The 23,265-nt window shown below is 36.2% G+C and overlaps 2 protein-coding genes across 2 annotated transcripts in view; one reads left to right on the forward strand and one right to left on the reverse strand.

Annotated features, from left to right (window-relative positions):
* Positions 1–1,860: 1,860 nt before the first annotated feature.
* Positions 1,861–19,926, reverse strand: LOC106123166 (uncharacterized). The gene is made up of 21 exons (XM_013319374.1): positions 19,654–19,926; positions 13,929–14,639; positions 12,790–12,969; positions 12,416–12,567; positions 11,994–12,101; positions 10,221–10,372; positions 9,893–9,996; positions 9,476–9,656; positions 9,120–9,229; positions 8,600–8,786; positions 8,131–8,303; positions 7,603–7,766; positions 7,053–7,190; positions 6,449–6,606; positions 5,361–5,942; positions 4,806–4,917; positions 4,586–4,718; positions 4,224–4,378; positions 3,277–4,151; positions 2,759–3,040; positions 1,861–2,427 (listed from the first exon to the last, which is right to left on the reverse strand). The coding sequence occupies exons 1-20, from the start codon at positions 19,751–19,753 to the stop codon at positions 2,764–2,766; spliced, it is 4,752 nt and encodes a 1,583-aa protein (XP_013174828.1). The 5' UTR covers positions 19,754–19,926; the 3' UTR covers positions 1,861–2,427; positions 2,759–2,763.
* Positions 19,927–20,535: 609 nt separating this feature from the next.
* The window catches only part of Ptp69D (Protein tyrosine phosphatase 69D), a 30,258-nt gene continuing 27,528 nt past the window's right edge, over positions 20,536–23,265 (forward strand). Inside the window, exon 1 of the mRNA XM_013319210.1 lies at positions 20,536–20,790. Within this exon, the coding sequence (XP_013174664.1) occupies positions 20,706–20,790 (85 nt within the window). The 5' untranslated portion in view covers positions 20,536–20,705. The remainder of the gene's footprint in view (positions 20,791–23,265) is intronic.

The raw sequence follows: 23,265 nt of genomic DNA on the forward strand, positions 1-23,265 counted from the left end.
GAATCACGATTCTTTGGATTTTTACGATTTCAGCGAGTATTTGTTGATCAAAGGGCAAGTTTTTTCACAAACCAACAATAACTCATAAAAATTAAACAAAACACTTAGTTACCGTGAGTTTCTGAGTCAAAAATCCCATTTAAAACATTTTTTTTCTGTTTTATTCAGAGTTTTTGGTCTCAGAAACCCACAGTAAATCTTCGTAATACCAAAATAATTTGTCATAAAACTGTTCCTATGTCACCTAAATATTTAGATAAATCGGATATTTTAAATTAAATACGAGGATAACATGCATTGATGGTAACCCTTATTTAAACAACAATCACAGTATGTTAAAAACGGACTTGCTCATTTTGATCAACGTAAAGTCATAATTGACAAACCACTAAAAAGCAGTCTTCACAAATATACCAACATTAAACTAGATTATGATAAAATACTGGACCATAAACTTGATTTAATAGGAATTACACATACATTATACACATTTCATTCAAACATTCGTGAGAAATTATCATAAACTTATATAGAAAACGACTAAAACAGTCACGCATATTGGTCCGGTGTCGGCACCGACTAGTTTCCAGCCCATTAGGGTGAGTGGGACTGGTATTTCGCGGACGCGGCCCCCAGCTCACTGCGTGCGACTTGAGAATCATCTAGTCGGTGCCGACACCAGACGAATATACATGAATGTTTTAGCCTTTTTATATAAGTTTACATTATACAAAATCTGTATATTTTGATTACGAGAAAATACTATCAATAACATCCCATACTGACAGAAGAATAGCTAAGAAAAAAAATACTAAAATATATATTTATAATCTCTTAATCGTTGAAGGCTTATAAAATTGAACTATTGCACTGAAACTAACTAACTTTAAATGCTAATGGATCTAGGTTTTGGGGATTCCCCGAGTTGACAGCCAAGTGACCGCGAGTGGTAAAAATTTGTATTTATAAAACTAGCTGCCACCTTCGACTCCGTTCGTACGGAATTAAAAAAAAAACTTCATTAGTAGCCTTTATTCTTCCAGATTATGCTGTACACCCATGCCAAATTTCATCAAGATCCGTTGAGTCGTTCTGGAGATATCTCCAAACAAACATCCATCCATCTTAATATTCGCATTTATAATACTAATAAGATACTAAGATAAACAATAGCTTAAAATTATTAAAAACTCTGACTGATTTCCACTCGTCAAAATAGGTGTTGTTTAGGCTACATATAAGAACAGTCACACATCAAAATATGTCATAACTAAACTTTTATAAAAAGCAAAAGAATTTATTATTTACCTATGTCAAGATTAAATATGTTTTATATTGCATTGATATAGTACACATCGCATACTAAAACATATGTACTATCAGGGAATCTGGCGGTATTTCATTTAAAAATCGACATTCGTTTGAACGTTTCGTAATCACTGAGATGACAATAAGGCAACAATTACCAATAGGACATAGCATTTAAATTTGTCTGTAAAGAAAAAATCGGTTAATGAAAACACGACAAAATACTTTTTACAATGTCGTCGGTTGTAGATTTTGTAAGATGTGGCGGAGTTTGTACTGTCGCAAGGAACAGGAACACCGCGAAATGCCCTGACTATACATATTGAAAAAAATATTGTTTTAGTTGATATTTCAACCACTCGCAGTCACATAAAATATTTAAATGCATTGAACACTTTGTTAAACGTATTATTTCCTAGAAAATAAACACATTTCATCATATTTTAAACATTTTTATTTATAATAAATAATTTGTGTTACGTTATGTAGTCATTTAATTTAAAAAATCACGAAAATGCAGAGTATTTTTAATACATCTAACAAAGTGTTCTTTGGCAAATAATTTGTTAAATCGTATTATATAAATATTTCTACAAGCTGGCTATATTAAAAAATGCTAGAAAGTTCTTAGCCGCCTCTTCATATCGCACACAACCACGTCTTATTTCATAAGAGAAGCCTTACACGAACAAATTATTTATAATAATTTCTACTATACGATATTTTTTGTTCAAAATATTTTGAGCGTTTAACTAACGTTAAACTTTTGCTCGGACTCAATTGAATAATAAAAAAGTTATCGATTTTCCTTATTTGTTTGTCTATGGTTTATTTGAAAATAAAATTTTACTAATAAAATTAATTATTTAACGTAATCACATAATCTAAACATGTAAAATGTGTTTAAAATTAATAAATCACAATACTTAAATTAAATAACCTCCAAAAGATCCGAGCAAAAGTTTCACGCCGTTTTGAGGTTGACGCGTCAAATGAAAGATGGCTGCCGTATACAAAATAAATGGCTAAATTTGTCTAATTACAGTCGAGCAGCGCAACCACAACGCACTGAGTACAAGTTATATTGTGCATTACCAGCTCAGGTGCGGTCAGCAATACCTGGGGAATAAGCTAGGATTAGTATATTAAAAAGAAAAAAAATCTGCTATAGGAAACGAATCACAGTTAACTCTATAAAATCACCATTTAGGTTATATATTACGTTAGAAATGCATTATATTATGCAGTGTTTTCTGTGAAACTAGCTGTCACCCGCGACACCGTCCGCGCGGAATTAAAAAAAACACAATTAGTAGTCTATGTGTTCTTCCAGACCATGTTCTATATGAATGCTAAAATTTATCAAGATCTGTTCAGCCGTTCTGGAGATACCTTCAAACATCCATCCATCTAAACATTCGCATTTATAATATTAGTAAGAAGTATTTACCCGGTTCAGCTCTTTCGTGCACTAAGCATAGGCCCGTAGGCAGCGAGTGCGCAGTACGTGGAGAGCAGCGCAGCGGGAGAGTGGGGAGACTGAGCTGCCTGAGAGATGCTAGAGCTTGGGGACTGTGACTGTGAGTGTGGGGACTGTGGAGACTGTGGTCCGGCCGGGCAGCGCGCGTGTGCAGACAGAGCCCAGCTGCAGTACAGCTCCGCCGCCTCCGCGCCCACACCGCCGCACGCCGCGCTCAGAGCGCAGAAACTTAGCGCCTTCCAACCTCCGTACCTTTGAAAACATATTAATGTTACAATGGTACTATATTTTATAATATCAGTCGCTTTTCTCAATGATTTTTAAATTAAAAAATATTGCAATTATTGATTAATTTTAGAATTCATAAAAACATAAAAAATTGCCATTGACTGTGACTTCGTCAGCGCCATTTAAATACAGACTAAAATTATAAAGTTAAATATATTTAAAAATAAAACAAATATGTACGAATATTATTGAATACGTACTTATCAACAACAATAACAGGTCCATTCTTGTACTCCATCTGACAGCCGGCGACGAACTCAATGAGGCCGAAGGAGTCCTTGTATGGCGCGATGAGTGCATCAAGCGCACGGTCCCGCTCTGCGCCTGCGCTGGTCCGCACTGCGCGCACGTACTCGTTGTCATCGGGCCTGCCCGCCGAGTACACCGTGGTCTCCCCCTCCAGCCACCCACTACACTTTATAAACTTAACACTTAGCTGGTAATCGTCTTGCAACGAGTGCACACTAACATTTGTAACCTCGATAATCCTATCGGATGACACATTGTCCGGCACTTGGTTGACTTTCTCGAAGTAATAACATGGTCTCCGGAGCTCCGTCTCCTCCTCGACGGAGAGCGCGGGCTCAACTGGCGGCGGGGGCGGGGCGGTGTCGGGCGGGGAGCCCGCAGTCCGTGCCCCCCACTCGGGGAATTTGAACTTCGTGGGGGAACTGAGTTTGAAGTTTTTAAGGGACATTTTCGATGGGCTCTTTGGAGATTTGGGCCCGTTTTTCTTTTCGGACAGGGAGGAGAAGAGGTCGCCGTTGGCTATTGACTTTCTTGCTGAGAGGTCCCTGCTGCCAGCGCTGAGCCTCTCCAGCCTCAGCTCGGTCCTGTCGAACCTGTAGGCTGGTTCGGTGTCGATGACTGGAGAGTTATTGTCAGGTATGAGGCGCTCGTCGTCCGCGCACTCGCTCTCCTGTCGTCTGTAGCCATTCACTTCGGGTTCGGCCTCTTTCGGCTTGCGTTCGCTCTTCCTGTGCGCTACGTACACATCTTTGCACACGAAGCTCGCTCTGAAGTTGGCTACAAACAGCTCCTTGTCCTCCTCCGTCGGCCAGAATACATCGCAGTCCTGGAACATAGAAACATGAAGTTTTTTTTTCGATCATGTATTTTGTATACGTAGATATCATGGTATACTGACCGGGTCATCAGGATCGTGCAGAAATAGTACAATCTGTGCGGTGTGGTCCCACAGCAGGCGCCACAGCTCGGGTGCGCCGGCCGGGTGCTGCGCCACTGCGAACTCACGCAGCCGTCGCCATCCGCATACCCAGGACGCGTTCACGTACTCACTACCTGCAGAAAATGTACAACGCAACAGTTAAATTGAAGCAGATTGATTACACCACTTTGATATTCGAAATAAGAGTACTACTTAACATTCACAACACATAAGAAAATAAGGCCCAAAGTCATTTTGGAACAGACATACTTACAAGAAAAAAAAGTCATCCGTAGTTATCAAGTAAAGTTTTGGAGTTTATTTGAAACAAGGAAACCCACCTTCAACCCCAGGTTTGGGCACGAGCATAACCCTGGCAGAGTCTGAAGGCAGGATGCCGCCAGGTCGGTTCTTGTCTGCATTGTGAGGTGCGCGCGCGCACACGCTCGGTTCCACGCACGATCGAGTTATCAACTGAAAACAAGTAATATAAAAAGTCTATTCCTCAAGTTACTAGAGCAACATTTTTTTTATTATAAACCAATTTTATAAAAAAAATACCTGGAATTGTTTTTCTAACAAGTTAACAGGCGGCGGACCTTGGTACACATTGTTGCGATTGGCAAGTGAACGCATCCGTTCTAATAACGCGTAGTTTTCTGCTCTGTTCGCCCTGTAACCAAATATATTGTTTATTTAATCCACATAGCAGTTGCCTACATTTTCGTCGCCAGAGAATTAAAAAATCTAGTAATAAATATAGCCTATGTAACCCGGCGATAGTTTAGCTATCCAAGAGTGAAATAATATAAAAAATCGGTTAAGTAGCTTCGTATTTTATTCAAAGCAAACAATTAAATCCATCCTCATAATAATATTAGTATATAGATAATATAATCGCCTTATTAAATATTATTTCAAAGAATAAATTTATTTTTAAATTTCTATTAACCCTTAATTCGATGGTGTCCAGTGTGACGAACAACTAATTAAAAAAATCTACTGAACTAGTCTAGAGAAAATACATAAGTATGACTTTACTAAAAAAAACACAGTTTTTTTGCTACAAAAAATTTCGTTGAATTAAGGGTTAATTATAAACAAATATGGACATACCGTCTCATCTCTTCCTTCTCTTGTTCATTTAAATTATTATAAGCAGCCATATTCTTACTATAGGTGTCCGTAGACCGAGGAGCTAAGTCATACACTCCCTCCGACTCATCTCCATTCACCAATCCCGTACTCTGTTCTTCATCTTCTCTTACCGAAGACTTACTCAATTCACTGTTTAATTCATCAGTCTTTATTGATATTTGACTTCCATCCACCATTTCATCTTTATCGGAAACATTCTGACTGGATTTGATACTAGATGTTTCACCGTTCACTTCATTAACACTCTTCGGTCTAGCTAGATTAAGATCCATGACCGCTAATTCTTCTTCTGAGATATCTTCTAGAAGATTCTGTAGGTATTCTCTGGCTTTGGCGAATTCAACTTCTGTATTTCCAGACCTTACGTGTTCAAGTAACGCGTCGTGAACGAATACGTATTGTTCTTCAGTTTGTACTAAATGGTTTCTCTGCGTGCGCGCGCGACAGAGGAAACCAAGAGGGGATAGAGTACCGGTTAATTTTAGTTGATTTAATTGTGCGTCTAACACTATGTAAGTGCCTGTACGACCCACGCCGGCACTGAAATGAAAATGAGGCATTAATTATATTGTTAAACTAGCAGTTGCCCGCGAATTTGTCCGCGTGGAATAAAAAAAGCAAATCATATCTGTAGCTTTCCTACAGTGAAAGAATTTTTCAAACTTTTGGATTTTCGGAAGCAAGTTTTAGAGCCAATTCAATACAACCAAACAAACAATCAAATCTTTCCTATTTACATATCTAAAACTCAAGAACGGCTTTACCGATATGGCTAAAAATTGGTGAGGAGGTAGCTTAGAGTCAGGAGATGGACATAGGATACTATTTTTTTTTCTAATTTATGCCTTGAAGAGCTGCTTTTTATTTAACTTACTAATATTATAAATGCAAATGTTTAGATAGATGTGATGTGGGTGGATGGATGGATGGATGGGCTACAATAATTAAGTTTTTTTATATATCCACGCGGACAGAGTCGCGGGCGACAGCTAGTTTGTTATATTACTATAGATTTAGCCGAAAGTTTAGATAAAGTTAATTTTCACCTGCAGTGTACGAGCACGGTACCGGGGTCAGCAGAAGCGGCTTTAACGAAGGGTAACACGGCTAAAGGGTGTCGCGGAGTACCGTGGTCCGGCCACACTGTGTAGTGATACTGCAGAATGATACGGCCACTGTCTGCAGTATCTTCAACGCCATCACACTGAAATTTTACAATTATATTTTAGTACTTTACTAGAGGTCGCCGTCGTCTTCAAGAGAGTAAAAATTTAAAAAAAAAGTCCTGCATACATCAGCTTCCCAACTAAATCAGAGCACAGTCGATTCGGAGATAATCCGGAACAAACGCGCCTTGTAAACAGATAAAGATTTAAAAAATTGGTTTCGTCGCTATAAGCAACTTATATATACTATGTGTTTTAAATTTGATTATAATTCCTTTATATTACATACAGACACTGCAATTTTATTATATTTATATATAGACATGATTAAAAGCATTAAGGTTGTCAAATATAGTGCTCGGAACATTGTAGGATACAAGGATCGTATGGACGTTAGTTCCTCTCCTTTACCCCTTAAGGGTACAGCTGACCGTGGCCATAAAATATAGTGAAACAGCCTGTTCTTGATACTTGAAGATATTACCTTGTGTATGAGACGCACGCGCAGCTTACGTACTGTGTACGCGGCGCGCACGTCCTCGTGTAACAAGGTGACGCGCACACCACCGAACTCCGCGCTACTGCCGCGTCCTCCCGCCGGCCAGTACATGTCACATTTGCGCTGCAACATAAAACAAACTGGTTAGAACATCTTCACATGTCACCGTTCAATTGTGAAATTCGTCAATTTTATAAACAGACTAGCAATTTGTTTTTCATAAAGTAACGCGTTCTTTCTTACCAATTTATTAACTGTCGATATTTGTTGGATTATGAATATATTTATTTGAATATTAATGAATATAATTATATTATTATTGCTTTAAAATTTTAATATCTAATGAAAGACTATAGCTTAAGTTATTTGACATCATTAGTCATATGTAAAATATATTTTAAATTAAAAAAATAGGTTTGTCGAACTCTCGATTGGCAATTTATCGTCTTGTATGGGTACTAACAAAGATCACAATTACTCCTTAACATCTAGAAGGTTAAGGTACCTGAGAACTAGATATGATAATGTCTCTTACCCTGCCTCTTTCCACTAGATTAGTGATCATAACAACAGTATGCACCCGGTGTTGCCAGATCATACGCCAGAAGGCATCAAGCGTGGCGGGGGTGGGGCCCTGAGTAGCGATGTACCGCCGCCGCCACACCAACCACTCCAGCTTCACACGACGTGCCACGCCATCTGTAAATCATTTTGTGAAACTATTATCTATAACCATGATAAAATAAATTATCTGGCCTGATAAGAGGGCGCTGTTGTCGCGATAAGTCTTATTTATAGATATTTAAGACAAGAAAAAGTGGGAAATATAATAAAAATGTTAAAAAAAAAACAAATATTGCTTGATTGTGGCTTCCTTTTAGCGAATTGAACTAGTGTCTAGTTTTTTCCATATTAGTCACATAATAGCACTGCAAATCTATTATTAGTTTGTTAAAAAGTTGCTAAATCATCTAGATCCTGGACTTGAAGCTATTGTCTAGGTCATGTTAATACTATCATCGACAATTTTTCACATTTTTCGTATAAAGAATCAAAAACTCACTGATATCCACATAAACGTCATCCAACTCGCTGTCATCATCACTTCTGTCGCTGTCAGAGTCCTCGGGCTGCTCTTCCGACTCCACGATGCCGGAGAACTCTATGTTGAGGAAGGCAGACTCTATGCCCTCTGCCAAATTCGGTGGCGGCTTGGATTGCTTCACTGATGGTTGTCTAATGAAAAGAATTAGTGTTTATCCACATCATCATCATCAGGTTACTATACATCCCTACTGAGGAACTTGAAGCCTACCCGCAGTGACTAGGCCAAAGTCAACCCAGAACCAACAGATTACAAATCAAGTACTTAACCCCTGAGCCATCGACGTTCTATCTACTTGAACCACTGGAACGGTCCAAAATAAGTCTGTAGACAATATCAGCTAGTAACATGTATATTTCTTATTTACGTAACGTCGTACGTGGAGCTTCCGTACGCGTACGTAATTCGCACTTATGCGTATACGTACCTCTGTGGTTTGGCACGTCGCTGCAGTTTGCGTTCGAGTCGTCTCTCAGCCCGTGCGTCCAGTGCAGGCAGCATACCGTCTATGAAGTTGGCATTGACGTAATCGCAGGCGGCACCACGACCTGCGCCCACGCATCCCGCCGCACCGCACCGCGCACCCGCAGACACACACACACGCGAATGATCATCTACAATAAACAATTAAATTAATATCTTGATAATAAAGGCACTTTTCATTCATAAACACAAAGTTTCTCCATAACACTGTAGTAAATTTTTCGATTTCCGATTTACAAATGTTTATTTATCCGAGGTTCTTACGGTGAAGGAAGACATCGTGATGCAACCTGCACATATCTGCGAAGAAATTCAAAGATATGTGTGAAGTCAACCAACCCGCACTGGCCAACGTGGTGGACTATGGTCTAGTCTTCCCTAACTTAGAGGGTGTTCCGAGCCCCTCAGTGGGGACCGTATTGTGAGCTCGGGACAAATTGTAGTAAAACGATAAGATTACTTACAAGCTGTAATATTCAGGTAGCGATTTTTCAATCTGTTCTCGGGACGGTAGCTGTGATGACTCGTGTGGCCGAGAGCTGCTGACTTCGCTACTACTATTTCATACTCCTTGCTGGAATGTCACACAATTAATACGAATAACTACTGCCACAAATTTAGTGGTTATTAAAGTACTAAATCTGAATAAAGCGACTCTGAGTGGCTATTTAACTACTCTGAGTTGATAAATGTTTGTTAGAGAGTATCTCCAGAACGACGAACAGTCTCAAAGAACACATAGACTACTAAGGTTTTTTTTATTATTTTAATCCTGCACAGACGAAGTCGCGGGTATAGCTATTATTTTTATAATAGTAACCTAAATCCGATGTCTCCGTCAGCGTGCAGTGCGGCGACGTGACGCACGAAGGCACGCGCACGCAGCGGGGGACGTGCGGCCCCGCCCATGCGGGGGGGCCGCGCCGCCTCCGCCTCCTCCCCGCCCCCGCACACGCTGCCCCCGCCCCCACCACCGCCCGCACGCAGCGGAGAGCACAGCGCTACGGAATATACACCTTATGTTATAGTAATAAAGCACATATTGCCTAAAACATAATATATACTACTAAAAAATTGACTTTTAAATTTGTTTTCATAGTATAAATAACGGATTTTTCTCTTAGTTTTTTAAAGAACTAATATATTTTAAAAATGTTGGTCTACAGTTGTATTTTTAAACCTTTTTCTTCTATTTTTCAGACTATCTTGTTAAACATTATGTCGGAAGAAAACTCACCGGGTTTCTTGTAAACATTCAGTGGCGCCCGCGCCGCTCTCTCACCTCCCTCTTCTAAATAATTGTACGCCGCGCTGATGCATTTACTCAAACGGGATCGACATCTAAAACAGACAAGACTTTAAATATCCGCCTTCATAAGGACCAAAACAAAAATCAACCAAGTTTGCAGTCATTTCGTATAGTTCTTTTCACTAATCTTAGTGGCACAAGATGATCCACGCAACACGCAGTGTCCCAACACACCTTACATTGTGTTCTGCGCAGCTACTCGCTCGAAGTTAAGTCGCCATGATATCTGAATACTACTATACCAATACATCCTCACCTCCAGTACAGCACAGCAGCACCGACAGCTGCGAGCACAGCCAGCAGTGTGACAGCCAGCAATGCCGCAGTACCCACGCTGCGGCTCGTACGCGTCATCTCGCTCGGTTGACGTGCGGCCGAGTACGCCACGCAAGAGTCGCTAGACACCTCCTGTGAAATTATTAATTTGTACTTTATAAAGGTACTAGCTATCGCCCATGACTCCGTCCGCGCGGAATTAAAAAATAATAGTAGCCTTTGTCTTCTTCCAGACTATGTCCTACAACTATGTCAAATTTCTGCTGGATCCATACATCCTTTCTAGAGATACCTTTTAACAAACATCCATCCAACCTTATATTCAAACATTCACAGTTATATTATTAGTAAGAAGTAAGATTGTATAAATATCAAAATTGAAAACCACGATGACAAAGAACAGAGCAACCACGAAATACCTTGCGTTAAATAGGAGGAGCTTAAAGTAATCACGCCCACATCTCAACTATACTGATAAATCACCTATATTAAACACGTTCCATATAATTACGAGTTAGTAGCACTGAATCTATTAAATCCTTTGACTAAAATGTATTAGATTTAAAAACTTACCTATCACATATTTTTTTATTTACTTTATTTTTAATCCTTCACTGTGTATATAAGTAGAATTACTGAAAGAGGTGCGTTACAAATTAATATTTCAGCTTGTTTATTTATTTGAACATTCATATCACTGTTTTGAGTACATAATATTATTACAATATCCTCTTAATATATATTATGACGGTCAAATAGTAAACAAATTACTAAGAATTTTAATACATCCTGTATAATCTATAATTGATCAATTTTAATCATTTATCGTACGATAAAAAATAAAAAGTAGTAACTATGTTACAAAACACTATTTGAGGAAATGCCTTTTGAACTTCTATAACAGTGATAGAGCCCGCTTTAACATCTTCGCACGAATTGTCCCGGCTCGCCCGGTGAAATACCACGACCATACAGAAGACAGGCCTCAAGTGGAAGCAATTCCGCGTTTCGTCTGATGAGTGTGCGTCCCGGAGGCCTAATTTAGTCCTCTTTCCCCTCCCACCCTTTTGCTCATAAGGAAAGGATGGGAAGTGGAAGTAGACTTTCCGGATGAGAGGATGCATGGGAAGGGAAGATCTTTTCTTTCTGTGCATCCTCTCCTCCGTCGATTAAAGGTAGGCAACGCATATGCAATTGCGTATGTCTATGGGCAACGGTCACTTCGGGTGGTCGCTCGCTCGTTTGAAAAAAACTTCTATAAAATGTATGATTGGTTAAAAAAATTGTCCATCGATCAACAGAAAGAGACAACAGGACGATAAGCTACTTATGATTTACTAGCTGTCGCCCGCGGCTCCGTCCGCGCGGGAAAAAAAAAGCTATCATTCGCAACGTAATGTTATATAGCCTAAAGCAGTGGTTCCCAAACTTATTTTGTCTACTGCCCACTTTAATAATAAATATTTTTTAGCGCCCCCATATTTTCACATCTTTAAAAACCACTATAACTTCAAATTAAATTAATTAATTATTGTGACCTATATATGTATATTAACGGGGAATTCTAAACGAAACTTTTACTATAACCCGCAACTTGTGACCTGTATCGCCCACTTTGGGAAAGCCTTCCTCTATAAATGGACTATTCAACATAAAAAGATTTTTTCAAATCGGACCAGTAGTTCCTGAGATAAGAGCGTTTAAACAAACTGTTCCGCTTTATAATATTAAGTATAGATTAATTTTTATTTACCTCTGGAGGTGATTCTAATCCATTAACGAGTGTTCCAGGTTTAGCCACAGAGAGGGTGACTGCGAATATCTTCACCTCGTACCGCGAAACGTTCCAGAGTTCTACAGGCTGTAACAAAAAAAATATATACAGGTGTCAAGAGTGTGGAAATCAAAATATATTGGAGCTCAATCTTACTTCTTACTAATATTATAAATGTGAATGTTTAGATAGATGAATGGATGGATATTTGTTTGAATTTTTTAACTCCGCGCAGACGGAGTCGCAGGGTACAAATAGTTTATGAAATAAAAGAATGTCTTTGTTACCCATATATTTGACTACAGACAACAATCGTAAGAATGCTTGGAAAAATGGGTGCTTATTTTTTTCCGTACGAACAAAGTAATCTATAAAGAGAAGATTTGTCATGTTTTACATACCACATTAATAGCTGTATCAATATCAGTTTTGTTGGTAGGAAGCCTCAGTGTAGTCCTCGGCTGTTGTTCTGGTACCTTCCGCACCGTCACCACGTACTGGTCCAATGAGTTATTGTACTCCAATGGTTGTCGCCATTGAAGATAAAGAATACCTGTTGAGTATTGTTAGAAAAGTTCTATTGTTATTTCAATAATGTGTCGACGACTGACAAGAGTGTAATGTTTTACCAGAGTATGTCACATATGTATGATTTTATGTCAGTCAATTTAAGGACACCCTGTATCTTAACAATTAAACAGATTTTGATACATGCATAGATACATTTTGGGCTACAGTCAAAGTGTTTTTTTTTTATTTGTGACACAAAACTCACCATTAGGTTGATCACATGTCAGATTTAATATGATAGGTGCTGACGGCGGCCTGACATCTGTCAGTACGTACAGTGGCTCTGATTGTGGACCTAACCGCTCCAACAGATCTGATGAACTGACTCCGCTGAATGAGAACTTGTAGAAAGCCCTCACCCATATCTTGTATGGTGTGAATGGTTCTGAATGGAAGATACATCACATTAATAATATTGATCATGTAAACATTGTAAGCGTCGGTGGCTCAGGAGCTAAGCACTTGACTTGCAATATATAGGTCCTAGGTTCGAATCCGACGTTCTTACAGTGAAGAAAGACATTGAGATGCAACCTGCACATGTGGGGACGTATAGTGAGCTGGTGATGGTGATGAAACATTAAAACAACAACAGAAAATTCAACTGTCGTGAATCTTGTATTATTGCTGTCTCTATTTTGTCAAAGAGAACGAAAGAGCTAGCACTAAAAGCATACGTGCGTGAAGTAGTTTTGTTTCTCGTCTCAAGTGTACGTGAGAGCAATCTATGTCCCCTATTCTTTCAACAAGAGTTGTCATCTAATGTCGCAAACTAAAGAATAAATCTCACAATACTTTATTATCTTATCTATTATTGATTAATTTTCTATTAATTAAATTATTATCTTGCTATCTTATCTTTGCTTATATTACTTAATTTTCTCTTTTGTTATTTTAATATTGATTCAATCGTGCTAGATAGGGACTAAAGACGACGGAAAATATAAGGATGGAAAGAGCGGTTGGATTAGGATGAATTTTGGAATATTATATTATATAATAAAAAGATAAAATGAAAATATAAAATAGAATTATGAAAATAAAGAGAAAAGCACGCACTGTCAGACAATATATTTAACAATTGATACTTTAAAATATAGAGAAAAAAGAAGAAAAAATATAATATAACATTTATGATAAAAAAACGTGTAAAGAGGTTCCGTATCCGTCGGCAACAGGGACCAATTCTTTTTTATGTGGATTACGTTGATAATTATATTTTTATGATTAATTGTATATAAATTAATTACTTGTGTAGTTCGCAAACATGTTTCGTAATTTATCGAAACATGTTTGCTTACCAACAGATAGGTTGTTCAAAGAAGGTTGTTATAAAATACTCACTTAAGTTTCTTAAACGAAAACCAACTACTTTCGTGAGGACGCCCAATTTATTCAACAATGTGATATTCCTTGTCGCCTTCGAATAGTTTTCCATTCCCAAATCACTTGGGAATACGTTATTCCTCTTAACATTCGTAGATGTTTGCACACCGACGGTAGACGCGGCATTATACCTTGGTACTCCTTGTTCGTAATACAAAACGTATGCGATCTGTGTCAAATCTTTATGAGGTATACTGGCTGATGCTTTCTTAACCACTTCTATTGGTAATTGAAACTCTTCGTGCGTGTCTTCTGGAACTTTCTCTAAATGTAGCCTCGGGTCAGTTGAATTGCTGTCCTGTCGTCTCTTTCTATGCCGATGGGATCGTCTCTCTCTTAAACTTCGATAAGACTTGTCAAATAGTATATCTGATGATGAATATTCATCGTTGTATTTAGATTTGTCGTTTTTGTATAGAAATGGAGAATAGTCTAATTTCTCTGGGATTGTGGAAGCGTCGGTTAGGGTGGCGTGTTCCACGTCATTAACTGGTTCGTCGGCAAGGGTTTCATGTTTAGCTTTCTCCGTGGCTTGGTCAGGGTCTGGTTTGGGTGCATCATTAGCGGTTGTAAGCAATTTGATATTGAAATTGGATGGCGGGGTCCATGAGAGGTGAATAATTTCGCTGGTCACATTGATAACTGTTAAATTCAGAGGTTCGGACGGAACTGAAAAGAAAAGAATACACAGTTTTTATTGTGTAAAAATGGTGATTCAGATATTACATGCAGCCGTACATTCATATCTTCCTTCAGCATAGTTTGAAGCCGTATACTTTATGCAAACAGTCGACATGAATAAAGTTCTAAAAGTTAATTATTTACTTCCATTTATTCAACATAACAATCAAACTTCAGACCAACAATAGAAATCTGCGAGCGCCCAAGGTTCAATTTCTCTACAATTCCGTTAGAATTTTGTTAAGAATTATAAAAAAATGTATATTAAAAATAAACTTTTGTATTAAGAGTAACAAAGTCGCGGTTATCATCATTTCACACTTTATACGCAGATAATTATAAAAGTAAGAAATATTACGAAATAAAAGGACTAACATTATAAATGCGAAAATTTAGATGTATGTTAGAAGGTAACGGATCAACGGATCTTGATGAAATGTTGCACAGATGAACACTAGAAAAACACATAGGCTACTAACTAGTTTTTTATTTCTGCGCTTACAGAGTCGTGGGGGACAGCTATTTATTTATATATAATTCAATCTATATGTACATTTTAATTAGATAATGATATATACTATAAATATCATATACATATATTATATGAGATCATTCAAACGGAAGTGCAGTGGCCGCAAGACTTTGCTACAATGTCAAAGTAATTATCAAGGGGAAGGAAAAGGAAGCTTCTTTTAATTTATTACTCTCTATATAATATTAACACAAGACTATTGATATCGAATCGCGTGACTCAATGTTACTCTATCACTAAACTAGTATCGGTCACGCGACTATGCATATCCAATTAATGAATATTAAAAAGAAAGCTTCGCAGATTTCGGATTTGATAAAGCATGCCAAGAGGCTAATAGGACACAAATATCAATCAACTTTATATATAGTTATCTTTAAAAAAAAACAACCAATCGATGATTTTTCGTGGTTTTACAATTTCAATATTTTTTAAGTCTTTTGTTTATAAAATTACATTAAGATGTGAACTGTAAAATAATTTTAAAATACAGTTACGTAAAAATATAAAGTGGCGACAATTTTTTCGTCGTCCTTAGTAATACCCGGAAATGGCACGTTTTTCAATTTAAAGTAAATAAAGTTATCGAACGAGATATAATAGCGTTGCAAAAACTAACTGTCCATGCACGAATGCATCGCCCTGACCATGAAAAGATCAAGGTTTCCCCACACAACTAGTTCTGTACCGTTGCTTTACTAGTTCGCAAAATAGCTTAACATATATAAAGATAATCCTAAACTTTATTACAATTATAATTAGTATATACCTAATACAGTATGTTGTTTTATACTGTTACGCATAAGTAAAAAAAAAAGAAAAAACATAGGATTATTTTTGAAGGGAAATATCAGTTAGAGGTCAGATTTCGCTCCACTTCAAATCCCAGAAACAATTTTGAGAATGTACCACAAATGTTTTTACAAAGCAAAGTAAAAATCAAAGATATATTTTTGTTCATTTGTTTAGGCAATGGAAACCCACTTTTATCACGATTATACCAGTTCAACTGTACAAACAAGTCGGAATCTAGATATGTCAGCTTTAATACGTAACACTCATTCATAAACGCCGGTCTTGCGACTTCGTAACAATGTAAAAAAACGTGTTATATCAGCGATTAATTACATAACAATTCATTAACACGAAAGTATCTGTACATGTCGTATGTTTTTGTTCGTCTAGCTTCCCATTGTGATAATCAATAGACACAATGCTTATGTTTTCTATACCATAGGATTTTTATTCGCACTCCATTTTTTTCGCTCGGTTGCATGTCCTTTTATTCTACATTTGCAACCGCAGATTGCACCACATATTTAAAAATGTAGTAAAAAATTGTTATGTTATTCAAATACATACATTTATACATCCAAAAACTCTTAAATTCCTAAAACATTTCTCATTACCTGTCGCCCGCGACTGCGTCGGGGCAGAATTTAAAAAAAAAATAGTAGTCTATGTGTCATTCCTGACTATGTTTTACATCTACGCCAATTTCAGTGGGATCCGTTCAGCCGTTCTGGAGATACGTAGTGACCTTGATAATACCTTTTTAATAAACATCACTCAACATTATGTGACATTTATCACAAAAAATACCATTTATGCTGCCTTGTACAATTTGACGTTGCTCTATTTACTTGATATAGGCATTACATTGAAATTAAATATAGTGCCTACTATATTACGTTAAGACTCAATAAATGTTTAAATTTAAAAAAGTACGAGTCGTAAACGAACCCGCATCTTCGCGAATGAAAAGTGACATTGACCATTAACCTATTTCAATTGAGAGTAACAGTACTTAGACATATTATACGGATTAAAGCTGCTGAAGCAATAATACAATTGCTTTTAATAATTATATATTCGCAACGTTAATCTTACTTCTTTCTCTTATTTTTTTTTTTATCATAAGGTGGCAAACGAGCGAGCGGCCATCTGAAATCGCTGAAATAGCGAAGTGACCGTTGCCCATAGACATACGCTATTGCATATGCGTTGCCTACCTTTAATCGACGGAGGAGAGGATGCACAGAAAGAAAACATTTCTATGCATCCTCTCATCCGGAAGGTCCACTTCCACTTCCCATCCTTTCCTTATAAGAAAAAGAGTGGGAAGGGAAAGAGGACTAAATTAGGCCTCCGGGACGCACACTCATCAGACTGACATCGGACGCACTTGACGCCTGCCTTCTGTGTGGTCGTAGTATTTCACCGGGCGAGCCGGGCCAATTCGTGCGAAGATGTTAAAACGGGCTCTACCACTGTTATATCTTATACCTTATCATCTTGTTATAAATAATAAGTCTGGATGTTTGTTAGATCGTAAGTATCTCTGGAATATCCCAACAGATCTAGTTGAAATATAGCCTAGATGTAGAACATAGTCTGTAAGAACACATTGGCTACATTCTAAGTATTTTTAATGCCATGGGAACACAGGAGTCACAGGCGATAGCTAGGCTTAGATGAAATTCGACTACAACCTTTTGTATGGATTATTCAGGAGAGGACACATACGAAATACTCTGCCCGGGATTAAAGTTCGGTAATATCTATAAATAATCTTAGATAGTTTAACATACACAATAGTGTATGCAAAATATGGATATGGATTAATAAATCCATAGAATTGAAAACTAAATTAGTAGCCTATGTGTTTTACCAAACTATGTTTTACATCTATTCCAAATTTGAGCAAGATTGTTGCAATTGTTCCAGAGATAACTTCTAACAAACATCTATCCATCAACACAGACATTTGCATTTGTAATAATCATCATCATCAGCTCACTATACGTCCCCACCAAGGGGCTTGGAGCCTACTTTAAGTTAAGTGTGATTAGGCCATAGTCAACCACGCTGGCCAAGTGCGGATTGGTTGACTTCACACATATCTTTGAATATCTTCTCAGATATGTGCAGGTTGCATCACAATGTTTTCCTTCACTATAAGAACGTCGGATAAATGTACACATGTAAATCGGAAATCGAAAAACACATTGGTACATGGCGGGATTCGAACCCAGGACCTGCAGATTGCAAGTCAAGTGCTTGACCCCTGAGCCACCGACGCTCTTATTTGTAATAATAGAAAATTTTATTTAATTAACAAAGCTAAATATCCTTCATGATATGTTAATCATTGTAATGACCCTAAGCTTAACAAAAGATAATAATTTATAGATTGGAAAGTTAAATTAAAAATATATAATAAAATTATACATGATATAAAGCAAGAAAAGTTGAAGATATATCTTCAAAGATATTCTTTTAATCTCAAATATTATAAATGCAAATGTTTAGATGGATGTTAGTTTTAAGGTATCTCCGGGATGACTTGAAAGATCTTGATGAAATTTAGCACAGATGTAGAACATATAGGCTACTTTTTTCCGCATGGACGGAGTTGCGGGCCAAAGCTAGTTCTTTTAATTAAGTAAATAAAACAGACAATATATCTTTAGTGCGGTATTGTATTAGAACATGAACAGATGTATGTTGTACTACAGTTGTTGAGAACTAATGAATATGACCTTCCCCTTTGACATGTCTACCTCATCTTAACAGCGTAAGGTGTCACCAGCACAATGAACTCCACAAATTAACATTTTACAACTAGAGTATTTAACATTTCATGTTTTATATAATTCTAATTCCATAAAACCCAATTAAAATGTATTAAAACAGAATAAAAAATTCTTTGAACCTTTTTTGTCTCTTCCAATGAACCTTTTTTTGTCAAGTACATACTGTATGCTTGATAACATAAATACAAGGGGTGTTCAATGTATGCCTATATTAAGTAAAATAGGAATAAAGCTCTGAATGAAAATCTATTTTTCAAAATATTATAGTAGTATTGGTAAGGGAAAGATTTCCAGTACTCTCTAAAAATATTTTATATTTATCTAAACAAAGTTATCCCAGATTTATTGATGACTCCTGACATAGTATATCAATTGTATATAACACCATAACACCGAGAATATATAGCACATCCCTTTTAAGAAAATAGTAAAGAATATAAGATGAATATACTATGTTGCCTACTTATGAAAATCATATTCAGAAAAGATTTTATGGGAAAGAATTAATTTGCCTTAAAGCACTTATTATTTTATTATATTAAAAACTTATTGGAAAGTACTTCATTGGGTTAATTTTCTGAAGATGATTATTTATAATTGCAACAACACCCTATTCATCAAGCTAAAAACGAATAGGTGGAGTAGCGAAAAATTGATTTTTATAGACAAAAGCAAAGTTCCTACTCGGGTAATAAAGCATTAATTGTGTGTTGGACTGTTCATTTTAAGTTTTAGAGGCTAATTCGTAACAATTTGATACAATAATTCATGGATGACCAAGACTGACAGATGCGAAATGAGATAGGCGTAACGCATTTTGAAACAATGACTTAACATAGAATAAGTTTATATATGTTATTATTATGATACATACCATAAATCTTCATACTTTCGTTGTAATTAACTGCATTATCACAATGAACGCACAAAATAAATACTGTAAAAATGGCTCCTACGATGCACTGAAAATACATTTTTATACCACGATGCACTCGTTGTACACTCGCAAATATAACTTAAACAATATTTATAAGCCACATTTTCATTTCATTTACTTGTATAGGCGGATATAATTTTGTCAACGAGTCATTTATTTCCTCTAAATTGTCTTAATCAAGCTGCAATCGAGCTGTACCCCGCCGTCTGTCATTCGTCTTGTCAATAAACAACAAATGTTGCCAGCTACAGTAAATGATACTCTGTAACTGCTTAAAAACGGTAAGTTTTTATATAAAATCTTTAAATTTAATTCAAGTAAATTATTATTAAAAAAATGTTGTTAAAGTTTGTAACAATAAATTACAAATTTTAATATATGTAAGCAATTGAAACAATTATATCTTTACGCAGCAATGTTTCATGTACAAATTTACCATCATTTACATCTCACCTGAATTACATATACCCTGAAAACATTTGCACAAATTTTCGGTTTCGCACGAAACTAGTATTAAGGCTTCAGTTTAACTTTATTAACAAGCGCAAAAGAAAAATTTGTAAATATTAAATATTCTCCGCAGGCTCTATAACATTTAGTGAGAAACAAATGTTGTTTCGCATGTAAAATGTTACTTTTGAAATGTACTATAAAAAGGAAATAACTGTTTAACTCTAAAATCCAAGTTATTGAAAAATGATGCCTCAACAAAAATATAAAATAACTACCACAGAATAAGCATGCGAAAACTACCAAACCAAAAACATGAATTAATTTGGTGTTTTGTGGCAGAAACTGATAACACTAGAAAGTGGGATTGTTTGTTCGGCTTTTGGTGGGTGTCAGTCGCTTAGTAATTTTTTTGTGTGTTTAATTATAGAAATAATCAGTGATACCGCTGCCTAAGTGAATAGAAGATGGTGTAATAATTATGTGATGTATTTGTAGTAACGGTTGTGCGTTGTGTATAAAAAGCAGTTTCTTCCGCCATGACAATGGTCCGTGCGCTCAGGAAGTATCCCGCGGCACTTGCCATTTATTTTGGGTGTATCGCGTTGTGTTATCCAATTCTAGGTAAGTGTTAAAAACAAATGTTGTATTCCAATCACACATATTAATACAACATTTATTGGAGCCGTAAGTTATGGTAAATTAAATATCTTTACATGATATCTTGTTTTTTTTTGTTAGAAACAGCGACAGATTTTAGCATCAGTGCGAACGGAAGCATTTCCTCATTTATTTTATGTTATAACGGTTGTATAATTCTAATTTCTAGAAAACTATTTATTTGTAACTTTTAAAAACTAAATAAACAAATGTTTTTTCAATGTTTATACCATGTTTAATCTAAAACAACGTCAACTTTCGTTATCACGCTGGTTTAACGTTGATACGAGATTACGTCTTCATTTAGAATCGTTTGTTTATTTACATTAATTTGCATAAATTTACGATTGTTTTATTTTGAAAGTAGTATCTTAAGTTTTTATATAACTAACTGATTTGCATATTTTGTATCACATATGTGTTATGTTAGAACTAATTAGAATAGTTAATATATGTACATATAACATAATTATTTTTATTGGATTACATATAATATAATCCCTTACATATAGTCTAAATTAATAAAGCAATTTTATTTTTACTTGAACTTGGCTGCAGTTTTAAACAATGGAACAAATTCTTATTTCAAGTTTTATCTTAGTTTTAAACTAGTTTCGTTTTCTAGAAGCCACAAAAGAGAGAAAACCTGTGTTATAAACTAAAGCAACTAAAAATACATCCTCAAGTGGACTCATAGCAGATCTAGACAATAACATTCTATTGTAAATTTAAATGAGATATACCTGAGAAAAGGTGTGATATATTACAATGTACCAAGGTGTTTTTCTGATATCTGATTTACATATATAGGTACATTTATCCGACTGTTTATGGTAAAGGAAAACATTGTGATGCAACCTGTAAAATCTAAGAAGAAATTCGAAAGATATGTGTAGTCAACTCACACTGGGCCAGCATGGCTGACCTAAGCACTCCTTAACTTAGAGCAGGTTCCGCCGCAGATGAGAGCGAAAGCATGGCCGTGGTCCTGTCCCGATGCATTGGAGGAACAGAGAAGTTTAGTGGGTATGCCTCCGCTATGGAGGAGAATCCCACATAACTACCGTGTCCCCCCAGCGGCGCGAAGTATGCATAAAGCATTCCTCTCTGGAAAAAAAAGAGCAGATTCCAAGCTCTTCAGTAGGGATGTATAGTGAGCTGATGATTATGATATATTTCTAGTCATATAAATACATTGCTTTTATATTATATAATGGTGCATTTTTATAATGTGTATCAAATACTTTTTTGTATGTGTTCTACTTGGTAATATGTACATAATAAATACCAATGTGGATGTCGAGGATTCAGATACATATTGAAATTATTCCCACCGGATGCAGCCGAAATTTGAATTTCAATATCTTTGAAATTTATTCCGGTATAACAAGTCACAGCTATTTACAATTCCAAGGATGAATGTGCAGTGGAGTTTTGTCTTATCTATAAAAAGATTTTTGAACAGTTGGCAATAAAAAAATTACCAAACTAATGTTGCACTTACCATGGGTCCTATTGAGGTGGATGGAGATTAATAAAACATATTGTTATCTCTATTTTGTTATATGAAAGGACAAGGATGACAATGTTTTTATAAAGAGGTTTTGATCTCAGTAGCCAAAGTTTATTTAATCAAATCAAAAAGAAATTAAACTTATGTTTTATGTAAACTCCAATATAAAGACTGCTTCAAGCAACTAAGTGCTTCAATTCAAAGATATTTAACATATTAATATATGATTAAATGGGATGTTACTAAGCAAATCATACTCTCAAAACAATGTCTGGCTAGTATAGTCTCTTGTTTAGTTTGATAGTTGTAACAAATAGTGGTTCTAAGTTTACATGTTTAATGGAAAGTGATGAACACTTTCATTGACTACTCTAAACTAGTATTTAAATCTTTAGCTTCAAGTATTCAGCTTTAAGGGGGGGATATCCTCTTTCTGTACCATTGTTAACAGAAGTTCATAGGCAATACATCTAAAAGTCTATGGGCTATTATGATGAAATCAGGTGGCCGCTTGCTTATTTGCCATCTAAAGATATAAAAAAAATCAAAGCACAATAGCCAAGTATTATAAACATGAAGGTGATATTTATTTATAAAAACTTATTAATGATATAAATGTGAAGGTTTATATTGTTGCGTATCTCTAGTACAACAAAACATATTGCACTGAAATTTGGCATAGATGTAGAACATAGTCTGTAAGAACACAGGCACCTAATTATTTTTTTTTATTCCGCGCGAACGAAGTCTTGAGTGACATCTACTAAACAGGATGACGTAGAAAGATTTAAGTTGGTTTATACCATAATTAATGTCATGATGCTAGTAGTATTATCGTTATGTCCGTGTGAAAGGCCCTTAATAAGCGCAGCTTGCGTCCGCATGATTTTTTTAATCATTTTTATGACGCACATTCCGACTGCATT

Source organism: Papilio xuthus, unplaced genomic scaffold, assembly GCF_000836235.2.
Source record: "Papilio xuthus unplaced genomic scaffold, Pxut_1.1 DF826159.1, whole genome shotgun sequence".
Taxonomy (NCBI): Eukaryota; Metazoa; Arthropoda; class Insecta; order Lepidoptera; family Papilionidae; genus Papilio; species Papilio xuthus.